This window comes from Carcharodon carcharias, chromosome 11 (assembly GCF_017639515.1).
Source record: "Carcharodon carcharias isolate sCarCar2 chromosome 11, sCarCar2.pri, whole genome shotgun sequence".
In the NCBI taxonomy this organism is placed as follows: Eukaryota; Metazoa; Chordata; class Chondrichthyes; order Lamniformes; family Lamnidae; genus Carcharodon; species Carcharodon carcharias.
Genome location: NC_054477.1, coordinates 78,105,136 through 78,133,098, shown reverse-complemented (window position 1 = coordinate 78,133,098; position 27,963 = coordinate 78,105,136). Strand labels below are relative to the sequence as shown.

The 27,963-nt window shown below is 40.9% G+C and overlaps 1 protein-coding gene across 5 annotated transcripts in view; it reads left to right on the top strand.

Moving 5' to 3' along the window:
- The window catches only part of tenm4 (teneurin transmembrane protein 4), a 523,453-nt gene that overhangs the window by 390,127 nt on the left and 105,363 nt on the right, over positions 1-27,963 (top strand). For all 5 annotated transcript variants that reach the window (XM_041199170.1, XM_041199166.1, XM_041199169.1 and 2 more), the window contains 2 exons: positions 431-577; positions 1,790-2,006. In XM_041199170.1, coding sequence (XP_041055104.1) covers positions 431-577; positions 1,790-2,006 — 364 coding nt within the window. The remainder of the gene's footprint in view (positions 1-430; positions 578-1,789; positions 2,007-27,963) is intronic.

Sequence of the window (27,963 nt, the reverse complement as noted above, 5' to 3'; positions counted from 1 at the left end):
GAGATACATTTTTTACTTGCAGAACCTCCCCTTCATCCATTGTGTAGAAAATCCAGTCCACTCACTGCTCCTTGATGTGGATTGTTAAAACTCCAACACTGTTACATTGTTTTGCAGTGGTGTGTAAAGGCAGCTTTGTTTCTGAAGTTATATGGAGGGCAAATGAATATTCAGATTTTGATTTTCGTATTTACATAGAAAAGCGAATGAAGTATACAATGCGGTAGATCTTGACTTTTTTTACATCTCTCCCAGTTTTTATTTTCATTGCCTTCCATGGAATCCAGGAGAGATGCAAAACAGGCTGCTAATATGCTATCACCTATTTTACACAATCTCACAAACTCAAGGTCTACTCCAATACATCCCATATTGAACTATGACTAATGAAAAACTAAGTCTCAATGGTGAAATTTATTTCTGTTGACAGAGGGTTGCCCAGGTTTATGTAATGGTAATGGGCGATGCACGCTGGATCAGAATGGTTGGCATTGTATGTGTCAGCTGGGCTGGAGGGGTGCTGGATGTGACACCTCCATGGAAACTGCTTGTGGAGATGGGAAAGATAATGATGGAGGTAAGAAGCTGTTTGTGCATTTTAAACTGCAGCAGTATTAGTAAAAACACAGAGACCATAAAAGGCTTCAGATTTGTAAGAATAGATAAACAACTGTTCGTGTTTAAATTGTCATGATTACAACAATTTGTCTTCCTGAATATGTATGTGAATGCAACAGCAAACTTTAACTAGACCCCAGTTGACCAATATGTGAACTCCCTTCACTCTTCAGAAAATCTGCATAAGTTCCCGATTGGCTTTTTTGTTGACATTGCAGAGTGTAGCATGATATTGGAGTTTCTTTATTTTATGGAGTTAGATAAATAACATTTTATTATTCATGTCTGTAGCGGTTTGATGAATTTTCACCCGAGATGCATTTAGTAACCTTTATGACTGAGAATACCTACATGTAACAGGGCTGTTGTCTTTGGACAAATCTTCACAATAGGATTTTTGATAGCTGGTCAACCATGTCTCTCAGTCAGAGCTTGATATGCTGTACATAGGACAGAAAACCCATTGAATGTTATAACACGAGTTGGTATCAGCTGGTCGTACATCCCGGTGACCAGCATCTCAGTGATTGGCTGGAGTTGCTCTTCAGTCCCTGTTCTGTACAATGCTGATGCCACTCCCCTGCACACCCTCCCTTCATAAATTTTGTTGACTTCTTTCTCCTTTCCTGTAACTTAAAAATTGTGGATTTTAGTTCCTGGTATGTCCCTTACACTGTCTGGTCCTCCCTCTTTCCTCTTCCAGTTCCTCCATTTGTATTTTGCAATAGCAGGAAACTCCCAGAACAATTCTTCTTTCCTATTTTGAGTTTGCATTCCCAACAGCATGAATGTACATTGCCTGACCTGTCTGAACTTGGTGTGGCAAGGTGAAATATTCAACATGAAGTTAAGTTCCTATCACCCCAGCTCTATCACTTTTTAATACTTCCCTTTTTTGCCAATAAATCCAAATGCTGCATTCTGAGAGTTTATTATTCTTACATCTGCTATCTGATAGTGGAGCCTTTCTTAACATGTGCAAAATAAAAACTTCTCTCAATAAGAGAGTGGACCATAATACAGGTATTTGGTGTGTCACGTTTCATTGTGGAAACAGACCCCCTGTTAGTGTGTAAATTAGAAAAATGAGTTTCGTTGCATTCCAATCGCAAGTCTTTTTTTTCTAATTTTAATTAATTTGCTAAAGTTATCTTGGTTCTTTCTGTACCAGATGGCTTAATAGATTGCATGGACCCTGACTGTTGCCTTCAGCCTTCATGCCACGATAGTCCACTGTGCCTCGGATCACCGGATCCTCTTGATGTTATTCAACAGACAGAGATGCCAACTTCACAACAGAACCTTCGATCCTTCTACGATAGAGTCAAATTCCTCATCGGCAAAGATAGCACACATGTGATCCCTGATGAAAACCCTTTCAACAGTGGGTAAGGTCTTTCAGAATAAGCATTTTAAAAATACATTTGCAGCATGATTCTGAAATATATTAAAATCTAATGTTTGCACATGCTTTCTGTCAACTTTTCCCATGACAAAAGCCTGTCTTCACATTTATATTGGAAACTTATGTAACTGTTCATAGATTTTTCTCAGCGGAGTTGCTGCAGCAACACTGCTGGTAGAATGGTGCAATTACAACATTATCAAGTTTACATTAGTCAATTCCCATTATAAACATATACATGGGAATTTTTAATGGAAAAAGAAAAATAAAAACATAATGGCCGGGATTTTACAGCCCTGTCGCGGCAGGGACGAGGCCGTAAAATGCGGTGAGCCATTCTAACTCCATTGACTTTGGCGGAAATGTAAAATCCCACTGCCATAAAATTCCACCAATATGTAGCATTGAAAGTGGGAATGAATTATACCTGCATGCTGTGATCAAAAATAGCCCCTGGCTTTAAGGCAGATATTATCTTGATCTTGACTTTGTGTGCAATGTCAAGACAGTTTCAAAACAAAAATCTCATTACAAAGAGAGAGACAGGGAGCTCTGCATCATCTTTATCTGTCATGAAGACTGAAATTAACGCACTGATTAATATGGTTCCAGATTTTTCTTTAGATTCACTTCTGTAAAACTATAAATAAGAGTTATTGGGGTAGTATAGATGGACCAGCATTATGGGCGGAATTTTAAGGCCTGTCCCACCAGCGGGATTTTCCAGTCCTGCTGAGGTCGATGGGCTTCTGAATGGCTCGCGGCATTTTACAGTCCCACTGGCGCCACAACAGGGCCATAAAATTCCACCCTATGTTTAATTAATTGTCAGGCAGGGGCAAATGGTTATTAAAGATGATTATTATTGTTTGCTTCTTGTAGTCCAGAACTTTCCTTACTGAAGCATTTTTATTTTTAATATTTACTGTATAATTGTTTAATTACTATTACAGAAGGAACTTTGTGTTTATAGTCATAAAACCACACTACATCAAAACCCAAATATATTGTGCTTTTGTATTATGAAATGTGTACTGTTTATACTACATTACAGTGTGTTGTGCTTCATATTTTGAAATTCAGCTAGCTCTTTTGTTGTAATGAACTCGTGCTCTGAGAAAATTCTTCATTTGTAATACTGGCTGGAACAATGATCAGGGGTGCGTTTCAAAATGAACATTGTCCATATTGCCAGTACGTGTACACAATCTGCTCATTGCAAAGACTGATAATATGCAGATACAGGTAGTTCAGGACTTCATGTAAGAAAGAATATTTATGATTTTATATATTTTTTTAAATGTAAAAGTAAATTCTATAACATACTTTGTAGCTGAGTTTATTCTGGTAATAAATCTTTCACAATAAAATCGTAGAATTGTTACAATACAGAAGCAGGCCATTTGACCCATCATCTGTGCCTGCTCTCTACAAAGCATCCCATTCCCCTGCCCTTTCCATGTAACCCTTTGTAGTCGTAGAATATGTAGGTATTATGTGAAGAGGCAGCAACAAGAAGTAGCAAGGGCCACCATATTAAGCATTCTATGAATTGCTGTGTTGCTTTTCACAGCTTACCAAGTTGCTTTATGTCTTGTTACATTCTGGGAATTTTACACAAGATAATTTCCTTTGGTTCAGCATTATAGACCACTGCTAGAAACAAGCACTCACTCCTACAGCATAGTGTATGCTTTTACTTTCCCACCATCTAGGTAAATGTAGAAAGCTCAGGGATCAATTAAGGAACTTCCATTACTCTATTTCAGGATGTACTGCATGTCCTCATGATTTCCTTGACTTGATTAAATGGAATAATAATCATTCCATGAGAGTGTGGCCTACGTTTTAAAAATACTAGTAAATACTAAATACAGATAAACAGAAGAGGAGAAACAAATAATCGATTTTACACTATTTATGTACTTAACTATGGGCAGAATTTTGCCCTTGGTGTGTGGGCTCGGTGGGGGCGGTTGGGAAGCTGACCGCCGCCCTCAATTGGGCCCAGAAAGCAATTTCATAGTGACGGGTCAATTAAGGCCACCCAGCGTGAAACACGAGTGGCAGCACTGAGCACTGCCTATGCAGGGTGGGGGGAAGGAATGTGTGCCACGCCAGCGTGACCTTCATGACTGTGCGCGACTGCATGCTACATAATCTCCCCGAGGCAGCTCTCTGCCTCAGGGAGATGAACTGATTTCGGATAACACATTTATGGATCTTATAAATGCTATGAAACATGTCCCCTCTTGTGACTCTGTACATGAGCAGGGACATGTTTTTAATTCAACTGTAAAATTTTTGTGTGAATCTTATTTGCTTTAGGAAACCTCATCCTGCCCATGGATGAGGCTTCCTAAAAATGTAAACGCCATTTGGCCTTTTCGCCTTCCCACCAAATGTTAGGTTAGACAGGCTGCGTAAATTTGAATTTAATTAATTTTTTAATGGCCTTAATAGGTCTTTTAATTGTTGACGGGCACGCTGTGACTACAGCACGTGCCTGCCAAACAAAATGTCATGGAACTGCGCAATGATGTTGGGACACTTGGCCCGATGTCATCATGTGTCATTTTCCGCTCGGCCAGGTCGTGCACACGCACGCCTGCCGTGCGTAACTTCCTACCCCATATCTTCTTGGGATATCAAAAATAAGTGACTCTTGTTCCTATACATGGTGCGCAATTAATTTTATGGCAATTTGTTTGCAGGGAGTCTCTGGCTTTCCCTTATCTAGGAGCTTCAGGTTAACTGCAGACTGGGAGAAAAACCAACCTCAGTTAGGAAGTACAGTAAAAATCCTTAAAAGAAACATCGGGCAGAATTTTCTGCCTGTCGGGAGAGCAGGCCCGAACCCAATCTCCGGGCGGGGAGCCGATCCCTGCCGGAGAAGCGGGCCGCACCGTCATTTTACGTGGGCGTGCAAATTAAGGTCCACCCAGCGTGACATCCGGCAGGAGATGCTATGCGCTTCCTGTGCTGGCCGGGGTGGGGGGGTGGGGGGGATTCCCCAAAAACGAGAGTGCGCTCTTTCACGCATACGCACGAAAGAGCGTACATCTCCCTGAGGCTAAGTGCAGCCTCAGGGAGATCGCTTACACTTTGAAAAAGATTAAAAATAGAAAAAAATTCTCTAACATGTCCACCTCATGTGACAATGTCACATGAGATGGGACATGTTCATAATTTACACTATAACTTTATTAAACTTTTTAAAACCCTGCATGAAACCTCATCCCGCCGGTGGATGAGATTTCATGTTTTTTCTCTTTGCCTCCGGGGCTCCTGGCCTGCCTGTCAACTGTAAGGTTGGACAGGCAGATCCTTTAATTGTTTAAATGATTCTGTCAATGGCCTCAATTGGCCATTGACAGGTCGGCGAGCCCGCAGCTGATTTTGCTGTGCCCCTGCCTTCCTGAAAATGTAAATAGGGCGGGATGACGTTGGGGGTTCCGCCCAACATCATCTCGCGTCATTCTATGTGTTGGCAAGCGGGCCCTGCCCCCTGCTCACCGACGACAAAATTCTGCCCATCAGATTATGGAGCACTAAAAAAAGGTACCTATATAATTGAGTAAACATCCATTTATAGGGTTTAAAATGTCTTTATTCACAAATATATCTGCCAATTAAATGTATATCTTAAACGAACTGCACTTCTTTAAGACCATAAGACGTAGGAGCAGAAGTAGTCCATTCGGACCATCGAGTCTGCTGTGCCATTCAATGAGATCATGGCTGATCTGATAATCCTCAACTCCACTCTCCTGCCTTTTCCCCATAACCCTTGATTCCCTTACTGATTAAAAATCTGTCTATCTCAGCTTTGAGTATACTTAACGACCCAGCCTCTACAGCCCTCTGCGGTAAAGAATTCCATGGATTAACTACCCTCTGAGAGAAGATATTCTTCCTCATCTCTGTGTTAAATGGACGACCCCTTACTCTTAGATTATGCCCTCTGGTCCTAGACTCTCCCACAAGGAGAAACACCCTCTCAGCATCTACCCTGTCAAGCCCCCTAAGAACCTTATATGTTTCAATAAGGTTGCCACTCATTCTTCTAAACTCCATTCAGTACAGGCCCAACCGACTCAACCTCTCCTCATAAGAAAATCCCTCCATATCCAGGATCAACCTAGTGAACCTTCTCTGGACTGCCTCCATTGCCAGTATATCTTTCCTTAGATAAGAGGACCAAAACTGTTCACAGTAATCTAGGTGTGGTCTAACTAGCACCTTGTATAGTTTTAGCAAGACTTCCCTATTTTTATACTCCATTCCCTTTGAAATAAAGGCCAACATTCCATTTGCCTTCCCTATTACCTGCTGAACTTGTATGTTAGCTTTTTGGGATTCATGCACGAGGACCCCCAAACCCTTCAGTGCTGCAGCTTTCTTCAGTCTTTCTCCATTTAAGTAAGATCCAGCTCCTCTATTCTTCCTGCCAAAGTGCATAGCCTCACATTTTCCCACATTATATTCCATGTGCTAAGTTTTCCCACTCACTTAACCTGTCTATATCCTTCTGTAGACTCTTCATGTCATCCTCACCACTTGCTTTCCCACCTATTTTTGTGTCATCCGCAAACTTCTAGTACATTCATTTCCCTCATCCAAGTCATTAATATATATTGTAAATAATTATGGCCCCAGCACAGATCCCTGTGGTGCTCATTAGTTACAGGCTGCCATCCTGAAAATGTCCACCATATCCCAACTCTCTGCTCTTAGTAAGCCAGTCCTCTGTCCATGCTAATATACTACCCCCAGCATCATGGGCTCTTACCTTATTAAGTAGCCTTATATATTACAAATCTCTGTGTTAAATGGACGACCCCTTACTCTTAGATTATGCCCTCTGGTCCTAGACTCTCCCACAAGGAGAAACACCCTCTCAGCATCTACCCTGTCAAGCCCCCTAAGAACCTTATATGTTTCAATAAGGTTGCCACTCATTCTTCTAAACTCCAATCAGTACAGGCCCAACCGACTCAACCTCTCCTCATAAGAAAATCCCTCCATATCCAGGATCAACCTAGTGAACCTTCTCTGGACTGCCTCCATTGCCAGTATATCTTTCCAAATATATTACATCCATTGGTTCCCCTTTATCTATCCTGCTTGTTACCTCCTCAAAGAATTCTTATAAATCTGTCAGGCATGATTTCCCCTTCATGAAGCCATGCTGACTCTGCTTGATTACATTATGCATTTCTAAATGCTCTGCTATTACATCCTTTATAATAGACTCTAACATTTTCCCAATGACATGTTAAGCCAACTGACCTATAGTTACCTGTTTTTTGTCTCCCTCCCTTTTTGAATAAAGGTGTTGTTACATTGACAGTTTTCCAATTCTCTGGAACTTTTCCAGAATCTAAGGATTCTTGGAAGATTACTACCAGTGCATCCACTATCTCTGCAGCTATTTCCTTTAACATCCTAGGAAGCAACCCATCAGGTCCAAGTAACTTATCAGTTTTTAGCTCCATTAGTTTCCCTAGTAATTTTTCTCCAGTGATGGTTACTGTATTTAATTTCCTCCCCCGCTTCTGCCCCATGATTATTTAGTATTGGAATGCTATTAGTGTCTTCTACCATGAAGACCGATGTAAAGTATTTATTCAACTTCTCTGCCATTTCCTGGTTCCCCATTATTGTTTCCCCAGCCTCATTCTCTGAGGGGCCTATGTTCATTTTGGCCTCTCACTTCCTTTTTATATATTTAAGGAAGCACTTAGTGTCCATTTTTATATTACTTGCTAGTTTAACCTCAAAGTTTATTTTCTCCCTTTTCATTATTTTTCTGGTCATCTTCTGTTGGTTTTTAAAACTTTCCCAATCCTAGGCTTACCACTAATCTTTGCTGCATTGTATGTTTTTTCTTTCACTTTGACACTATCCTTAATATCCTTGGTCAACCATGGTATCCCCTTCCTACAATCCTCCTTCCTCACTGGGATACATCTTTGTTGTGAGTCATATTTTCTTAAATATCTGCCATCGTTCCATCAACCGTCTTTTCTGCTAAACTCCTTTCCCAGTCCACTCCAGCCAACTCTGCCCTCATTCCTTTGTAATTACTCTTATTTAAGCTTAGCACAGTTGTTTCCGACCCAAGTTTCTCACCTCAAACTGAATATTAGCTTCCACCATGTTATGGTCACTGTTTCCTAGGAGATCTATTACTCTGAGATCATTTATTAAACCTGCCTCATTACGCATTACCAGATCTAAAATAGCCTGATCCCTGGTTGGATCCACAACATATTGTTCTAGGAAACTGTCCCGAATACACTCTATAAGTTCTTGCTCATGGCTACCTCTGCCAATTTGATTTTCCAAATCTACATGAAGATTAAAGTCACCCATGATTAATATACTGCCTTTTTTACATGCCCTCATTATTTCCTGATTTATTCTCTGTCCTACAGCAGAGCTATTGTTTGGTGGGAGTAGTCTACCTATGTCTTCTTCCCCTTGTTATTTCTTACCTCCACCCATATGGATTCCACACCTTCTGATCCAAGATAATTTCTTACTATCAAACTTATTCCATCTTGTACTAACAAAGCTGCCCTACCATCCTATCCTTCCCAACTGTCCTTTCAAAAAGCCACATACCCCTGAATATTTAGTTCCCGGCATTGCTATCCTTGTCTCTGTATGGCTATAAGATCATACCCATTAACCTCTATTAATTTATTATAATTTAATAAATATTTAATTATAATCTAATTCATTTATTTTGTTCTGAATACTATGTGCATTTAAGTAAAGAGCCACTAATTTTGCCTTTTTACCATTTTTTGCCCCTTTGACTCTATTTGCTGCTGTTTTTTTTTTTTTGTTTTTACACCCTGTCCCTTCCTGTCACACTCTGGGTATCATTACCCTCCAATGCTGCCATATCCTTTTGCTTTGTAAGCCTTCTTATCTCCTCTCCAGAACCCGCTGCTTCCCCACTCAATTTGAACAAAATGTAATCACTTGAGACCAAGCTAACCTCTCTCACTGAACCGCTGCTATAACAACCTAACAGTCAAATGTTTACAGCAGCAATTGAAATACAACATGCTGGATTTTCTTGCAGGAAATGGGTATCGGGAATCGGGAAAGCTCCTGATCTCGCAGACCCCTGTCTGTTAAGGAGGCCCCACCCACCATATTTTTGTTCCAAAGAGGTGGAGGGCGGGAGGGAGTCAGGCTCACTGCCTCCAGAGGCAGGTCCAAGGTGGCAGCAGAGGTGGGCAGATGGCGAAGCCGTTGGCTAGAAGGCCTACCGCCATTTACTGAGACATCGGCCCAGTTGTTATCATGACTGTCAGGCCCTCAAGTCCTTAACCTCCCCCAATGCCCCATCCGTACCCCACATTTGCCCTCCAAGTTCCATCATACCCCCTTGCCCCCTCAAATCTCCCAACCCCCCCATGCATCCTCCATACCCACTCTTCCAATATTCACTATGTACAGAACCAGTGAGTCATTGACAATACTGACAAGTCTTTGAAATAATCCTGAAACTGACAACCTAAGCAGAGGCTTTGAAGACTTGGGGGAAAAAAGTGCTCAGCTGACAACCTCTTAAAAATGTCAATCAATAGTATTAATTTCAGGAGCTTTTCTCCACAGCATATCTCTTAATCTTGTGTAAATAAACATGCAAGCCACATCAAAGAAAAAAATAACTTCTTATAGGGCTGAGTTCTCCCCCCATGGGGGGGGTGGTTGAATGGCGGGTGCGCACAGGCGCGTTTCCGATCGGCGCCCCCAATCAGGTGCACAGCGCCATTTTATGTGGGCAGGCCAATTAAGACCCGCCCAGTGTGATGTCCGCACAGAAGTGCTATGCCATCTGGAAAAACAGATGTCTGCTTTCTGTTCATAACAGTTGTTAGATAGCCTCATTATTAAAAACCACAGGGGCGTTTGAAATGCCCTCTTCCCCCCCACCTCCAAGCAATGGAGCTAGCAAAGGCGTGGTTGCCGCATGTGAGCTCACTACCTGCACCAGCCAAAATTGCCAGAATAGGAAAGGGGCTGGGAATCCCAGAATAGGGTACACCATGATTTATAAAGGCCTCCAGACTCTGCCTGACTTGTTGAAAATCTGGGCCAATATATCTATCACTCGGCCACAGAATCAGCAGTTTCATTTGAATGTCTACATAGTTAACTATCTGGGTCCTGAGCCGTTAGATATCTAATGGACTAGCTAATTTCTGTAAGTGAGCTTGTTTTTTTTTGTAACACCACCAGAACTATTACAAGTAAAACAGAAGCTGTCAAGGCCAAAAACATTTAAGTTTTGCACAGGTCCAAGAAGACAGGCATGGTTTAGGGCTTTGGTGTGCAAACACCAGACAAGTTGGAAGTAGACCAAGATTCTCTGAAGCTGTTAAGAGGATTTTGATAGAGACTATATACATACATGGAGAGTGAGTGCAAAAGGAATGCCTTCAAGTTGAATGTTCATGTGGTACTATAGCACAGTGTGTAGAATTAGAAACAAGATTATTGCCAGGATTTTATATTGGTCGGGCAGGAGTGGGCGGGGGCGGTCACGGAGCTGACCGCCGCCCGCGATCGGCTTTGCACCACAATTTCACGCAGTTGGCCCGCCCTGCATACATCGCGAGCGGTAGCACTGAACGCTACCTGTGCGGGCAGGGGGAGGAGGGAGAGTCCAGTCCAGCGCTCTTTCACATGCATGCACGCGAAAGAGCACTTCAATCTCCCTGAGGCACAGAGCTGCCTCAGGGAGATTGAAGTGCTTTTTAAAAAATATATAAGGACGGTAAAAATTTAATGAAACGTCCCCTCATGTGACTGTCACATGAGATGGGACATGTTTCTACTTTCAAAATAAAGTTTTTATTTGATTTGTATTAGCTCTAGGAAACCTCATCTTGCTCGTGGATGAGGCTTCCTAAAAACGCACAGGCCGCTTGATCTTTACGCCTGCCCGCCAACTGTTAGGTTGGACGGGCAGCGTAAATTTGAAGTTAATTAGCTCGTTAATGGCCTTAATAGGCCTTTCAGTTATTGGCGGGCGCGCAGCCAACTCTGGCAGGTGCCGGCCAAATGAAATATTGCGAGACAGCGCAATGATGTTGGGACGCAGGCCCAACGTCATCGCACGTCATTTTAGGTTCCTGCATGTTGGGCGCACGCCGCATGCCAAATGTAAAATTCTGCCCTATGTCGCCTTAATATAAACTGGATTTCAAATGAGAGAAATTAATTATTTGAGAATTGAACAAAATAAGATTATTGTTAATAAGGTATCTAGATTAGAGCAACATAAAAGCTATAAGTATTTTCCTTCTGCTTTTATTTTGCTCTTCCTTAACGGCCCCTGCAGCAAACAAGTGACGAGGTTTTAAGAGGTGAGATCTTTTTATTGAAACATAGCCCTTGAAGTTATGCTGCATGATGTTTATATTCAAACACTTGACATGTTTTTGTCTGAATTCCTTTGTCTGCTCTTTTAACAGAGACATTACCAGTATGCTAATATCAGGTGATGTAATTTCAAAGCCATAATGGAACATTCTGCTTTGTGGCTGAGAAATGAAAGTTACTTGCATATGTAGATTGGCCGTGTTTTAAGACAGTCTTTACTGAGACTCAAGCTCATTACGTTTTAAGTGCCATCAATGTTTTTATTGACAGTTCTGTTGATCTACTTGGTTATTTATTCAGAGACCCAATTTATATTCTGATGAATTGGAAGCCAAGTTTCATGGAATGCTTCTGGCACAAGATTGAGCACTTTTCGGCCATCTTGCAATAGACTAATTACGCATATTGACCTGGGTTTTGCAGGAAGAGGAGTGATGAGACTATCGATGCTCACCATTATTATGAAATAAACCAAACACCAGCACCTGCACATCCTCCATTAGATGCAGAAATCTGGAAGTTACTGTTGATTCACCCGGCTCCTCCACATTTTTGCTACACCAGTACCTTGCTGAAAGACTTGGCATTAAAATACATGAAGGGTGTGAAGTTGTGGTACCTACCCACTAGATACCCACTAAATTTGCAAGAAGTTAGGGTTTGTTCATTCACATGTAAGTAAATTTATGATGGTGTAATAAGTATTAATTACCAAAAAAGAGCCTCTGGCACTGAAAATTGACTTTTACAATTTTGGGATCTTATTCCATTAGATTTGAATTATTGTTGGATATTTTTTAAACATTAAATAATTTCTTTTTCACTTTTTTCTTTTTGTTTATCTCTCTTATTCCCATCTTTTCCTCTATTTTGGCTTTGGTTTATGATTTTACTTTGAATTAAATATTCTAATTTTCACTTGTTTGATTAAATTCTGCATATCTCAGTCAGGATTCTTTAAAATGATTGGTTGAAGATACAAGCTGTTGTTTGCCTTGTTCACACTGATAGTGGATCCTATGTAGAGGGTGCCATGCTGAAATGACTTTTTAATTATCAGAAATTGCCACAGATAAGCCCACTAAAATTCTATGGGCAACTGCAAGTGTAATGAATGGTGAGCACTATTTGATTACTGCTGACCTCAAAATCTGAGCCATTGGCTAGGATTTCCCGGTCAGGGGTGGGGCCCGCTCGCCAACCCATAAAATGACGCGCGGTGATGTCAGGCGGAACTCCCAATGTCACCGCGCTCCATTTAAATTTTCAGGTAGGTGGGGGCTCAGCAGAAGCAGATGCACGCCCACCAACCTGTCAATGGCCAATTGAGGCCACTGTCAGAGTCATTAAACTAATTAATAGACCTGCCCGTCCAACCTTAAGGTTGGCATGTAGGCCAGGAGCCCTGGCGGGCATTAGAAAAAGCATGAAACCTCCTCAATGGGCGGGATGAGGTTTCATGTTGGTTTTAAAAAATGTAATTAAAGTGTATTTAAAAGTTATGGACATGTCCCAACTCATGTGACAGCGTCACATGAGGGGATATTTCAGGGATTTTTTTTTCTCTATTTTTCAGATTTTTAAATGAACAGCTGATCTCCCTGAGGCAGCACTTTGCCTCAGAGAGATGAGTGCGCTCTTTCGTGCGCATGCACGAAAGAACGCACTTTCACTTTAGGGAATCCCCCGCCCGCACAGGGAGTGCACAGCGCTTCTGTGCGGACATCACGCTGGGTGGGCCTTAATTGGCCCGCCCACGTAAAATGGCAGCGTGCTCCCAACTGATCAGAGGTGCAAAATTCTGCCCATTAGGTTTCAACTGGACCAAAGCTAAAAGCATTTCTAGTCTTTTATAGTGAATGCTTTGTTTGAAAAAGCATAAACAATGAGTAATGAGGTAATTCTAATTACTGTGAATAATGAGGTAAGAGATGTGAGGAGTGATAAGCCACAAAACAAATTGATAATTATAACTTGTCATTTGAAATAAGCTGAGATCCCATTTGATGCGTTCAAAGTAAATAAAACAGTGTTATATTCCAATGAACATCAAAGAGCTTTGGGTTTATCTTAATGTCAGCAGTTAGAATATTCAATGAAAAAGACAGAGCAGTTGATTGGCGTTTTGTGTTTTCCAGTATCTTGGGACCAATGTCATGTATCTGTTTGGATAATTGATATCATTACTGAATTTAGGAATGCTCGCTGCAGGCCATCTCTATTAGTAATGGGAAAAGGAAATAATATTTCCTACTTACTATTTTGGGATGATTGTCTGAAATTGCTATATGATTTCATCTATAAAATCAATTGTTCACATTCCTCTTTTAAAACAATTTTTTCTTCTTCTACTAATTTGGGATCTCCACACTACATACCATCCATGGTTCGGGTCTTATTTAATTAAAAGCAAAATACTGTGGATGCTGGAAATCTAAATAGAAACAGAAAATGCTGGAAAAACTCAGCACGTCTCGCAGCACCTGTGGAGAGAGAAACAGAGTTAACATTTCGAGTCTGTATGACTCTCCTTCAGAGCTAAAGAGAAGTAAAAATGTGATGGATTTTAAGGGGGGTGTAGCAGGTGGAGCAAAATAGAAGATCAGGGACAGGTGGGAGCTAAGGAAAAATTTGACAAAGATGTCATGGACACAAGACAAAGGGAGTGTTCATGGTAGATTTAATTATTCTCTGCCATCGCTGTGCTGCTCAGCCACAAGACAAGTTTAACCTGGAGACGGACTTCTGTCAAGTTTCTCCACCCTCACAAAGGAAAAGTTCATGTTCTCTGCCTGACATGTCTCACATACCCCAGAGAATTATAACAGAGCAAGTGCAGAACTGTGGGTGCAATACACAGAACTCTGTGCTGCGACCTGTCAGTATTTTCAGTGCCCTGCACCTCTCTGCTGTTGATTTTTACTACAGTTGCATTATATAAACCATAAGATCAAATTCAAACCTCCCTGGAATTAATCAGAAAACAATACAGTATTGATAACATTGCCTTTCAATATTTCACCTCACTTTATTAATTTAAAGCAATTGCTAGCACAAGGCTGAAGTACTGAGTCCAGTTCTGTTCTTTTGAAAGGGATTTTCCTGTCAGAAAAAAAATCATCCATTTACCTAACGCCAGCATTTTCCTACTTTTTTTTAATCAGTTGTTAGTATGTGGAGATATTGCCAAGGCCAATATTTATTTTCCATCCCTTGTTGCCCTTGAGGAAGTCATGATGAAATTTTTCTTGAACTGTGGCCTCTGTGGTGAAGGTACTCTTATAATACTGTTAGGTAGATGCTGCTTCTACTGCTTGTAGCCACTCCTGCCATGAGATCTACTGTCATGGTATGCCATGCTCATCTGTGTTCACTTTCCCCACCCAACCACTGTAGTTCATCTGCAACTACTCTGTGACGTCAGTCGTCCAGCTATGCCTAGGTTGGCCCTCGTTCTGCTGCCCTCCACTTTGCCCTCTAGGAGAGATCTCTGTAGCTTTTTACCTCTGATCATAAGACCAAAATACTGACATTTTCTTCTCTGGATGTCATTCTTTAGAGTTCTTTTTGATCTTGCCATTTCAAGCACCTCTTCATTTGTCTTATGATCCATACATGGATTTTCTTTAGCTACATCTTAGCATTCACGCTTCACCGGCCTCTATTTTCCTATACAGATCTTTATTTACTGTCCAGGTTTCTGAGGCATCCAGGAAAGTGGATAGAATGTAACATCTTATGAGTTTTTTTCCTTGTTATAAACTTGAGTTTTCTTGTTGTTAACACATTCTTCATCTTCACAAAGTTACTTCTGGCTATTTCTATCTTCCTTCTAATTTGTGCATCACACCCACTATCTTCTGTTAGCATTTGTCCTAAATAGACAAACCTATCTACTTGTTCCAGTGTGACACCATCCACCTCAATCTTCACTCTAGTTTCTTCTAATGCATTCCTTCTATCTACCATTGTTGTTGCCTTTTGGTGTTTGTATTCAATCCATGTTCTAAACTTCTAGATTTTACTTGATCTATGATATTTTGAAGAGTTATTCTGATCCATAAGCAGCACTGTGTTGTCAATGCCCTGCAAGTTTGTTATGTTGGCTAAATAGTTCCAAGATTTTGACCCATTAAGAAACGGTGATAAATTTCCAAGTCAGGCTGGTGTGTGATTTGGAAATAATAGTTCCTATGCGCCTACTGCCCTTGTCCTTTGAAAAGATGAAAGTTGCATTTTTAGGAGGTGATGCTGAAGAAGGCTTGCTGAGTATTTGCATTGCATCCTGCAAATGGTACACATTGCAGCCACAGTATGCCAGTGAAAGAAGGAGAGGATGTTAAAGCCGGTGAATTTCTCAAGTGAACTGTTTCATCCTGGATGTTGTTGAATTTCTTAATTGTTGTTGCAACTGCACTTATCTCAATGACTGGAGAGTGTTCCATCACACGCCTGAGCTGTGGCTGGATAGTGAAGAGGCTTTGGAGAGACAGAAGGTAAGCCACTCACAGAATACCTAGCCTCCGATCTACTGTGGTAGCCACTGTGTTTAAGTGGCTGATTCCGTTGAGTTTCTGGTGAATTATGGCACTCAGGATGCTACTGGTAGGGGAATTGAAGATGGCAATACTGTTAAATATCAAGGAGATTTGGTCAGGCTCTCTCCTGTTAGAGATGGTCATTCCCTGTACTTCTGTGACACAAATGTTACTTGCCACTTATCACACAAGCCTGAATGTTGTTCAGGTCTCGCTGCATGCAGGCATGGGCTGCATCATTATCTGACGAATTGCAAATGGAGCTAAACATTGTGCAGTCATCACTGAACAGCCAATATCTGACATTAGTTTTCCTTCCTAGTTGATTTCAGTCGTTTGTATAGAGATGCCAGCTCAATTAAAAGTAACACTGGATTAGTGTGATGTATTTTAAGATATTTGGCACGATTTTTCAGATGGCAGGGTTTCCTGTCCCACCACCCGAAGAGCCAATGGGAAAGAACCTCCAGTGATGGCAGCCCTGAAGCTACTTAACGCTCCAAGGAGAGTTAACTGGCTGGAGATGGGGAGGTTCTGCCCCTCACTTGGTTGGTAGTCCCACCTCAGAGAGCTGTTGACCAATCGGGCCCTAAGCCTTTCCCACCCATACCCACCCCCCACCTCCCCAGCCCACAAAATTACCGACAGGTCGGAGCGAGCGATAGGGTGGTGGGAGGGCCAACTGCACCCCATCCACTCCCTCCCAACTCCCTGCTGGCTGTAAACTTCTGCTCAATGTTACCAACACCATTGCTTTCTATCAATTCATTTAATCATAGAATGATACAGCACATAGTGTGGCCATTTGGTCCCTTGTGCCTGGGATGGCTCTTTGGCAGAGCTATGGAATTGATCTCACTCCCCTTTCCTTTCCCCATGGTCTTCTCATTTCTTTCCTTTCAAGTATTTCATAATTTCTCTTTTAACTGTTACTATGAAATCTGCTGCCACCACCCTTTCAGGCAGTGCATTCCAGATGACAACACACACTGTGTAAAAACATGTTTTCTCATGTCACCCATGTTTCATTTGCCAATTACCTCTGGTTACCGACCAGTCTGCCACTGGAAACAGCTTCTCCTTATTTATTTGATCAAAACCATTCACAATTCTAAACACGTCTATCAAATTACCTCAATTATCAAACAACCCCAGCTTCTCCAATTATCTACATCTCTGAAGTTCCTCATCCCTGGTGCCAGTCTCTTCTGTATGCACTCCAAGGTCTTGACATCATCCTTAAGTGTCATGCCCAGAAATGAATGGAGTACTCCAGCTGAGACCTAACCAGTTTTCTTGCTTTTCCACTCTATTTCTCTATTACTGAAGCCAAAGATCCCATATGCTTTGTTTTGACAGCCTACCCAAATCGTCCTGCCACCTTCAAAGATTTGTGTATGTACACCACAGCTCTCACTGTTCCTACACCCCCCTGTAAAATGATACCATTTAGCTTATATTGCCTCCTCCCAAATCAAACCACTTCACATTTCTCTGCATTAAATTTCATCCGCTATGAATCTGCTCATTTTACCAGTCTAAATCCTCCTGAAGTCTGATACCATCCTACTCATTGTTCACCACTTTTTCAAGTTTCAAGGCATCTACTAACTTAGAAATTGTGTCTTGTATGCCCAGTTCCAAGTCATTGATACATCAAAAAGAAAAAATGTCCTAATACCATCCCCTGGAGATCACCACTGTATATTTCCCTCCAGTCTGAAAACCAAAGGCGGAATCGTCCCAGATTTGCACTGTGAGGTAGCGGGTGGGTAAAACAATGCTTTCCCTGCCGACTGCGATGGCGGGTTTTCACACCACATCATCCAAAACCCGCCATATTACTAATGCATTCCCGGGAAACACACCATTTCCATGGCGGGTGGGCTCTTATTCGCCTGCCACAAATTACCTCACTGCTTCATCAGGCTGGGTGCCATATTTAAAGTCTCGCCGCGTGCACACATCTCAGTGCTTCCAGCCCACGACTACTGCAGGGAAGATGTCGGCAAAAGGCAAAATGCCTGCAGCCCCCAGGTTTAATGTCATGTCACTGGAATGCCATTTGGATGATGTAGAGGCTTGCCGTGATGTTCTCTACCCCCTCTCTGGCTGCAGGACAGGCAGCAGCACCACCAGTCCAGCATGGCAGTAGGTGGCAGCGGTAGTCAATGCCAATGCTGCACAAAAGAGGTTGGCCATCCAATACAGATAGAGGATGAAGGATCTCATCCGTACAGCCAGGGTATGGCAACCATGTCATTACTCTAAACTTGCACACTCAAGCCCATCACACTTTCACTGGCATCTCACTCACTGCCAGCACAAGGGACATCACCACCCAATCTCTCACACATATCCATCTGGCCTCATCTCCCTCCTCAGTCTTTACCATCTTGTGGCCACTTGCACAGATCAACATGTGCCCTCCTTCCCCAGTACAGCCCTCGTCCTGCAGCTCCTTCCCTTGCCTGAGGCCACTTCTCCCCTATCCCTAAGCAAGACATTGCCCTGCAGCCGTTGAAAGGCTACCCACATATGGCTGATCTGGTAGATAGAGACCTACCCTCGAGGCCCCCTAAACATAGTGTGGTACTGTCTGTGAAGCCTGGTGTTGACAACTGCAAGTGCTGACTGAAGCAGGGTAGGCAAACAAACCTTGAAGTCCCGAGCAAAGTGCAGCCCGCCAGGTGCATGTCGCTTTTGTACTGTTGTGAAACACATCGTAGTGTTTTCCAGCTGACATGGGTGGAAGATACAGCGTCGGGGGGATGAGTCTGGCGGGCTGGCCTTATAAGGATATGCTGATGTATTATAATGAGGTTCCCGATGTCTGATGGTGGGAGTTGCAGCCAGCCATCAACGGGCAGAATGGACGATCGCAAACTGGTTTCACGACGTTGTGAAACCAATTTTTGGCCTTCTCGCCATATTATCCGCTCACACCACCAAACACGCCCAAACGCCAGCGGCATGGAACATCTCGGCCCAACTATCTATCACTAGTCTCTGCTTTCTGTCCCTTAGCCAATTTTATGTCCTTGTTGCCACTGTCCCTTTAATCCCATGGATTAGTTTTGCTTGCATGTGTATCATGCTGTACTTTGTCAAATGCCTTTTTACAGTCCATGTACACAACATCAATGGCACTACCCTGATCAACCCTCTCCTTTACTTCATTAAGGAACTGCAGGAAGTTTTTAATTTGCTGATAGAACATGTACAATAGATGTTTGGTATGTAAGTGGTAAAGAGTTCAAAAAGTAGCAAAAATCTGAAAAGACTCAGAAACATTCGCAGCCTTCATTAGAGAATTGAAAGTATTCCAGGACATAAGTATTTCATACTGGCAGCACAATGAATCATTTCTTTAAATTTGCTGATACTTCTTATAGAATCTTTAATTTCTTCCCTGGCAAGCAATTTCCTTCAGTTGGAACATTCTTGGTCTTTTCTTAGACTGCCATCAATCCCAGCCACAAATGTTTGACAGGAAGTTTGCTTACAGTGAGACAAGCTGCTTTGGGTATTTGACTCTTCCTACATGATGGAGTATCCTTTCACAGTAAGCCACTCCATCAAGCAACCTAGCCAAGAACCTTTAAAGCTTGATCTCACCAGGGGTAGACAGATATGAGTAGCCCAAGAACTTGAGCTTGTACTGAGGAACTGAGAACTGAGGAACAAACAATAGATCTTTTGCACTACTCATCTGTATTTGTATAGTTTATTTTAATACCTGGTGCTTCTTACTCTTTCTTTTTGGAATGGCGATGGATAGTAACGTATATTGATGTGGCAACTTGTGATGTGGCATTTCCTCAGTCAAAGCCTATTTTGCCTTTATAGCACAAATTATACAACATGACAACAAAATAAATTATTTTACTGCAAAATAAATGCTAGAATGCCTATAAATTATAATTTATAATGGACTCGAGCTTAACTGCATAGCAATAACTCAATTTTGTTATCACAGCATCCTGATTTATATCAAAAACAAAAATACCTGCAAAAACTCAGCAGGTCTGACAGCATCTGCGGAGAGGGATACAGTTGACGTTTCGAGTCCATATGACTTTTCATCAGAACTAAGACATATAGAAATGAGATGAAATATAAGCTGGTAGAAGGGGCGGGGACAGAAGAGCTCGATAGGGGGCCAGTGATAGATGGAGGCCAAGAAGAGACAGCCAAAGATGTCATAGACAAAAGGACAAAGGGATGTTGATGGTGGTGATATTATCTAAAGGATGTGCTAATGGGGACATTAAGGGAAGCAAGCTAGTAGCAGATGGCCCTAGTGTGGGTGGGGTGGGAGGAAGGGATCGAAATGGGCTAAAAGGTGGAAATGAAACAATAGATCGAAATAAATTTAAAAATAGGAGGGAAAAGAAAGAAATATAGTTCAACAATTTCAGATCATGAATTCTCTCCTCCATCCCCTCCCATTTTCTGATCCCCCTTTTTCCAATAATTTATTTTTTTTTAACAACTATATTTTTTCCTTTTCCCTCCTGTTTTTAAATTTATTTCGACCTTTTAGCCCATTTCGATCCCTTCCCCCACCCCACCCGCATTAGGGCCATCTGCCACTAGCTTGCTTCCCTTATTGTCTCCATTAGCACATCCTTTAGATAATATCACCACCGTCAACACCCCTTTGTCCTTTTGTCTGTGACATCTTTGGCAGTCTCTTCTTGGCCTCCACCTATCACTGGCCCCCTATTGAGCTCTCCTGTCCCGCCCCCTTCTACCAGCTTATATTTCATCTCATTTCTGTATGTCTTAGTTCTGATGAAGGATCATACGGACTCGAAACGTCAACTGTATCCCTCTCGCAGATGCTGTCAGACCTCCTGAGTTTTTCCAGGTATTTTTGTTTTTGTTCTAGATTTCCAGCATCCACAGTATTTTGCTTTTATCCTGATTTATATATTTTCCCACTATTAGGTGTCCGCCATAGCTCAGTGGGAGCAAATTCGCTTCTGAGTTGAAAATCATTAATTCAAGGTGTATTCCAAAGAGCTGAGCAAATAATCTAGGCTAACAATTCAGAGCAGTTCTGAGGGAGTACCACACTGTCAGAAGTGCTGTCCTTCAGATGACACATTAAGCCAAGGTTTCATCTGCTCTCTCAAGTGGATGCAAAAGATCCCATGGCACCATTCAAAGAAGAGTAAGGCAATGTTCCTAGTATCCTGGACAACATTTGTCCCTCAATCAATGTCAAAAACAGTTTACATGATATTTTATTTCATTTTGCTTGTGGGATCCTGCTCTGTGCAAATTGGCTGCTGCATTTTCTATATTATACCAACGATAACATCTCATAGTATTTCATTGGCTTTAAAGCATTTCAGAAATCCTTAAGATCATGAATCGATATTATATAAATGCAAATGCTTTCTTCTTTTTACCTTTTAAATCTTGGTGGCGCCTTTCAGCTTAGCCTTTGATCATTACCCAGGTTTCCCATGCAGAAAGTGATGATCATTCAGCAAAATGTTCTTCCTCATTTCAAAGCTATATACCGATCATAGTGCCTTTATTGCTGACCATCTGTATATTGATTTCCAGAACACACACTTGTATGTGATCTTATATGGCGCCACTCAGTGAGCAAACTAATTGTTCACAACAATAGTTGCTACAAAGCATACCAAATCAAATTAATCAAATACACACGAGAAACCAAGAACTGAAATTGAAACTTTCAAAACTAAATTGCAGTTTTTAATGCCAATGAATCCATCCTTCAAGTGACATTGCTAGTTGTCACTACTTTGCACTATAAAGTTTGAAAATATCCATTGAAGCCACATATACTTAAATTAGCCTGTTTAAGAAGTCTTCAAGTAGTTTGTAACTTTTAGCATTTTTGACATATTAAAATGATGCATTTATTTGATTTATATTCTAATTTTAATTTCTCAGTGAAATGCTAGTAAACAGAATTTCAATTACTTATAAGGTAAAAATAGGATTTATGATTCTGGAACTAGGCAGATTGGAAAGAACTAGCACATTTTCCTCACAGATAATATTATGTAAATATATTGAAAGAGTTGGTGGCAGGTGGATTCTTTGCAGTAGTATTTAGCTTGTTTGCAGTGTAATTGCTTTTAGCCAAGGTCTCCTGAAGGAAAAGATTGACTAAATTAGCATTAACTTTGGTTCCCAGGGACTTGGCATATTGTGAGAAGTTGATCTTGCCTCCAGTAAGGACAAGTTATCCTACAAAAGGCCAGATGCTTACAAGACAGTGTTAATTGTTTTCTGAATAGGGCAAATGTATATGCCAAGGGAGCTTACAATTTGCAGATCTAATTGAGCAAAGGCATTGAGACACTGCTGTGGGCTACTTCTCCAAAAGTGTTTGCTGAGTTAATATTTTATGCCAGAGATGGAAGAGATAAACTTAAACATCATGCAATGCTTGATTACTGTGACTTCCATTTATAAATTCTTCAGGGGTTTTAACAAAATTGAAGTGGTTTGGAAACCACTCTGGGAATGTTATTAGTGGGCAAGGTTAGATTAAAGCTTCTAAAGCCCAATGGAAAGTAAACCAATTTAAGCAAAATATGAGAATTGTCTGAAGAAAGTTAATGATTTTGGATATGGATCACGCATCTAAGATCTGCATCCTGTACAGTGGCATCCTAAAGAGTGGATCATATGATGGAAGCAATACAGTTGACCACATTAGCATGTTGCAGGAACGGCTTTGCCAGTGCTGCATTAGAAATGGTTGAGTACACAGTGAAATGCTGTAAACTGTCACCATAATTATTCATTCACTACCTTTCTAACAGAATCAGTGAGTCCTTTCTGATGACTATCTCACCTACAAGAAACTTTCTATCATGTCATTGACAGGCTGTCTTAATCTTTGTATCCAATTTCAATAGCACACTTGGACAAACAAGATTATCTGGATGCATGATCAGAGAAATCTCATTCAAGCTGGGTGATTAGTTCAAAAATACCATAGTGAAAAGGTTTAACAGTCTAAGTCAACATAGTTTAAACTCTTAAACCCCTTTACAATGACAAAGAGGCAGGTTCTTTTTTGTCATTGTAAAGGGGTTTAAGAGTCCCCATCGGGGGCGAAGTTGAAGGGTGGGCATGCATAGATGCACTACCAATCGGCGCCATTTTATGTGGGTGGGCTAATTAAGGCTAGGCACTTCGTGTGCGGGCGCGGGGGGGTGGGGGAATCCCAAAATCGAGAGTGTGCTGTTTTGCACATGCGCACGAAAGAGCGCATTCATCTCCCTGAGGCTAAGTGCAGCCTCAGGGAGATCGGCTCTAAATGTAAAAAAGCTAAAAATAGAAAACTAAAATTTCCCTAACATGTCCCCCCATGTGACACTGTAACATGAGTTGGGACATGTCCATAATTTTTATAAAAACTTTATTAAATTTTTTTAAAACCTACATGAAACCTCATCCCGACCATGGATGAGGTTTTATGCTTTTTCTAATTCCCGCGGGCAGCCAACCTTTAGGTTGGACGGGCAGGTCGACTAATTAGTTTAATTACTCTGTCAATGGCCTCAATTGGCCATTGACAGGTCACGCCCGTCATTTTACGTGTCAGCGCGCAGGTGCCCCCCCCACCTTTACCGAGAGGAAAATCCTGCCCCCAATCTTCAGCACCCTACTCAATGAACTAGGCTTTATACTTTCCTCCATTTGCTAATTTAAACAAGAAAATAGACATGAATATGAAAACTTGATATACTCACATCTACTTTTCACTTAAGTTAGCACACAGAGAAAATGTATGATCAGCTGAATTGCTATTTGCAGATGCCTAGTTAGTATAAATTATTAATGACTTTCAACCAAAATTAACAATAAATTTTTACCACTTTGCTGCTCATTCCTGAGCTGTGAAGCAATATTAGTTGGTTGCTAGTGTAATGAGGTAATTCCATTCAATCCACCTGTGGAAATATTTGAACACTGAACCCTGCTTATAGTGCCAAGTTTCAGAATGTACAAGGTATTAGGTAAGTGATTGTAGAATAGAGCAGCTGATTGCTGTAAACAAATTGTTGGCTTTTCTCCCTGACATTCAATGCTACGACACAATGATTGACAAGATCGACTATATGGCACAGAAATAAATCATAAAACCTATTAAATATAATTTACAAATGTTCCATTTAATTTTTCTAAAAAAAACCAAAACCATTGTAAATGAGACCTTTGCTGACAGACAATGGGTGTTATTGATAGCAACAAAGATAATTGTAGGGGCTGGAGTTTTTAAACTAAAAGTTTCCCTTTGCACATTGAATGACAAGTGTAACTTCATCTTGGAAAAAGCTAGAATATTGCAGAAGTCAGCTTTTTCTTGATTGGGCATGAGTAAACTTCATGCAGCAGCTTTTCAATTAATAGGAACAAAATATTGCTGCTGTTTCCACAAACACTAAACTAGGTGGTATTTCCAATTAGAATAGAAATGAGCTCTGAATGGCAGCACACAAGCAGTTATAATGCTTACTGACACTGTACATATTATATCTCTCAGAAAATGATTGCATTACAATGACTGACAGAATGGAATTCATTCTCTGATGGTAAGAGCATGACCCAATATGGCACTGAGCCATACAGACCTGGAAGGTTCAAAATACATTACACAGGCTCAGAAAAGAAAATGTCACCCATAGTTTCCAATCACCTTCTGAATCATACAACACAGAAGGAGGTCATTCACCCCATCAGGCCCATTCCCTTGCTCTTCCCCATAGCCCAGTAATTTTCACCCTTTAACTATTTGTCCAGTTCTCTTTTTGAAAATCATAGTTTGAGCATTCCAGAACATCATAACTCACTGCATAAAAACACCAACATCTCCTTGTTTTCCCACTGGTTCCTTTACTAATTACCTTAAATCCTATTCTTGGATGTTATCTAGTGACACTGCTGAAAATAATGTGTGCACACATGTTAAATTAGAACAGAATTAGCTAGAGCTATGATGTCCCCACCCAAGGCAAATGACTTGCTCATTCTGTAATGAAGAATGGTGGTGTGAGAGAGGTATGCTGGTATCTTTGAAACCTTCAGGAGGAATAGGAAGATTGAAAGGCAAAGTATCATAATTAAGCCTGATTGTTGGAGCCTTTGTTTTGCATCTGCATTACCGAAAATAAAATGTGGGGTTGAATGCATTTAATGAGAAGTGATGAAAAGTGAGTCTATCAGCATTGGTAGTATTCTAATTGTCCAAGACCACATTTTGAGTCCAAGTACTTCCGAAGTGTTCCTCCCACAGGGTTGCTCAATGAAGTGATGCCCTGAAATTGGTGCACCATGTTAGTAAGACCATTTGTTGCCCTTCATCCCACTGGCCTTCCATAGAGCAGTTCTGAAAATAAACCAAAAATTCACCCTTCTAGGTAAAGGATGCAAGCAGATAATTGTAAGAAAACAAGACTGCAATATATGATGGCTATTTTTAATATTTCTCTCACTTAGTGCATGGCAGGGAAAAGTGCATTGCGGGGAAAAGCCCAATAGAAAAATTGAAACACAAACAAAATGAGAAAAATGCCAATACAAAGTGACAATGTTAAAAAGATGTTCCAGAAATGTCAAAAAACAGAGTAATAATAACTGGAATTGATTAACATTACAAGGAGAATGGACAGGTTGGAGGAGTTCAAAGTGTATTCAAATGGCATGATGAGGTCATAATTTGAATTTGAGTGTATTGACACCTAACTACAACTTACCCCCCTCAACTGCTCAGTTGCCTATTCAGTCATTATGTGAAGGTGTCAAGTAGAGCTAGAGCTTCCACAGAGAGAGAGAGAAGGATCAGAGGTGATGTGGCACGTGAAAAATTAAGGACAGAGAATAGCCACTGAAGGATGAACAAGGCATAATGCTGAAATTGCAGGAATACTGAATAAACACTTCTCAGTTTTCACTCAATACTCTAGCAAAGAGAAAAATCACAGTAGAGAAGAAGACTAGAGATATTATAACAGTTAAGATAGAAATATAAGAAATACTAGAAAATCTAACCAAAATTAAGGATAGCAAACAAAAATAAAAATAGCTGGAAAATATCAGCAGGTCTGACAGCTGCTGCGGAGAGGAATACAGTTAACATTTCAAGTCCGGATGACTCTTCATCAGAACTAAGGAAAAATAGAAATGAGATGAAATATAAGCTGGTTGAGGGGTGTAGGACAGGTAGAGCTGGATAGAGGGCCAGTGATAGATGGAGGCAAAGAAGAGATTGCCAAAGATGTCATAGACAAAAGGGTGTTGACGGTGGTGATATTAGCTATGGAATGTGCTAATGGTGACATTAAGGGTAGAAAGCAGGACGAGCAAGTGACAGATAGCCCTAGTGGCGGTGGGGTAGGGGGAAGGGATTGAAATGGGCTAAAAGGTAGAGAAAAAACAATGAATACATTTAAAAATAATGGAAATAGGTGGGAAAAGAAAAATATATATAAGACATATATTTAAAAAAAATAAATTATTGGAAAAAGGGGGATCGGAAAGGGGGTGGGGATGGAGAAGAGAGTTCATGATCTGAAATTGTTGAACTCAATCCCTGGGCCAAGGTGCATTCCAACCATGGCTACTCAAAGAAACTATGCAGGAGATAACATTGACAGTAGTGTCCATGTATAAAAACTCTGAGAAAATAGTGCCGGAGAACTGGCAAACAATAAAGGCAATTTTTATCTTTAAAAAAGTGCAATTATATAGTACCTTTCTCAACCTCAGGATGCCCCAAAACACTTTTCAGCTAATGATGTACTTTCAAAATGCAGATATTTGCATTGTAGGAAATGCAACAATTTGCAAACAACAAGCTCCCACAAACAACAATGTGTTAATGACCAGATTATTTTTAAAGATGTTAATTGAGGGATGAATATAGGCCAGAGCGCTAGGGATAACACCCCTGACCATCTTCAGGATGGCATGATGAGATCTTTTATGTCTTTCTAAGAGAGCAGACTGAGCCTGGGTTTGACATCTCATCGAAGAGAATAAACATCCAATTGTGCAGCACCACCTCAGTACTGCACTGGAATATAAAGTTAAATCTTTTTACTCAAGTTTTTGGACTGGAACTTGAAGCCACAGCTTTTTGACTCAAGAGATGAAAGTGCTACTAACTAAGCCAAGGCTGACGCTAATGGAGCTGAAACTAGTCATGGCAGTCTAACGAGCTATATCTTATTGTCAGTAATAGAAGAGATACTAGAATTGTTCCTAAAGGGTGATAACAAAGTATTCAGGAATAGAGAATACAATAAAAATAGTCAGCATGGATTTCGAAAAGTCTTGTTTAACCAACTTTACTGAATTCTTTGAAGGAATCACAGAAACAGCAGTCAAGGGCAATGTGGTGGATGTGGCATACGTGAACATTCAGAAGGCTTTCAATAAGGTGCCATGAAAGAGTGTTACCTTCATCTTAGGGACCATTGACGTTTAAAGAAGAAATCCAAACTCCAGCAATTAAGCAACAGAACCATGCCCTACAAACTCCAGCAATTAAGCAACAGAACCATGCCCTACAAACTCTATTGTATATTTAAAGAGAAAATAAACAAAACAAGTACCACTAACTTAACACTATAACTTATAAGGGCTTACGCTATAAACTCATTTTGACCCTTTACTTATCCCCAAGAGATCCCTTATCTTACAAAATTTTAAAGGTTCATTCAGTTTTCCTGGGACTAACCTAAAGGTTTACCACAGCCCTCTGGAATTTACTTTAATCCTCCTTAGTATTCTAGCTATTCCTTGAGGTAAAAATGGTGATCCTTCCATTAATCTGAAGAAGGGTCATACGGACTTGAAACATTAACTCTATCTCTCTCCACAGATACTGCTAGACCTGCTGAGTTTTTACAGCATTTTCTGTTTTTGTTTCATCCTTCTATTAATGTCTGACTAAGCAATCCTCCAATTTCCTTTAAAGACCTGATG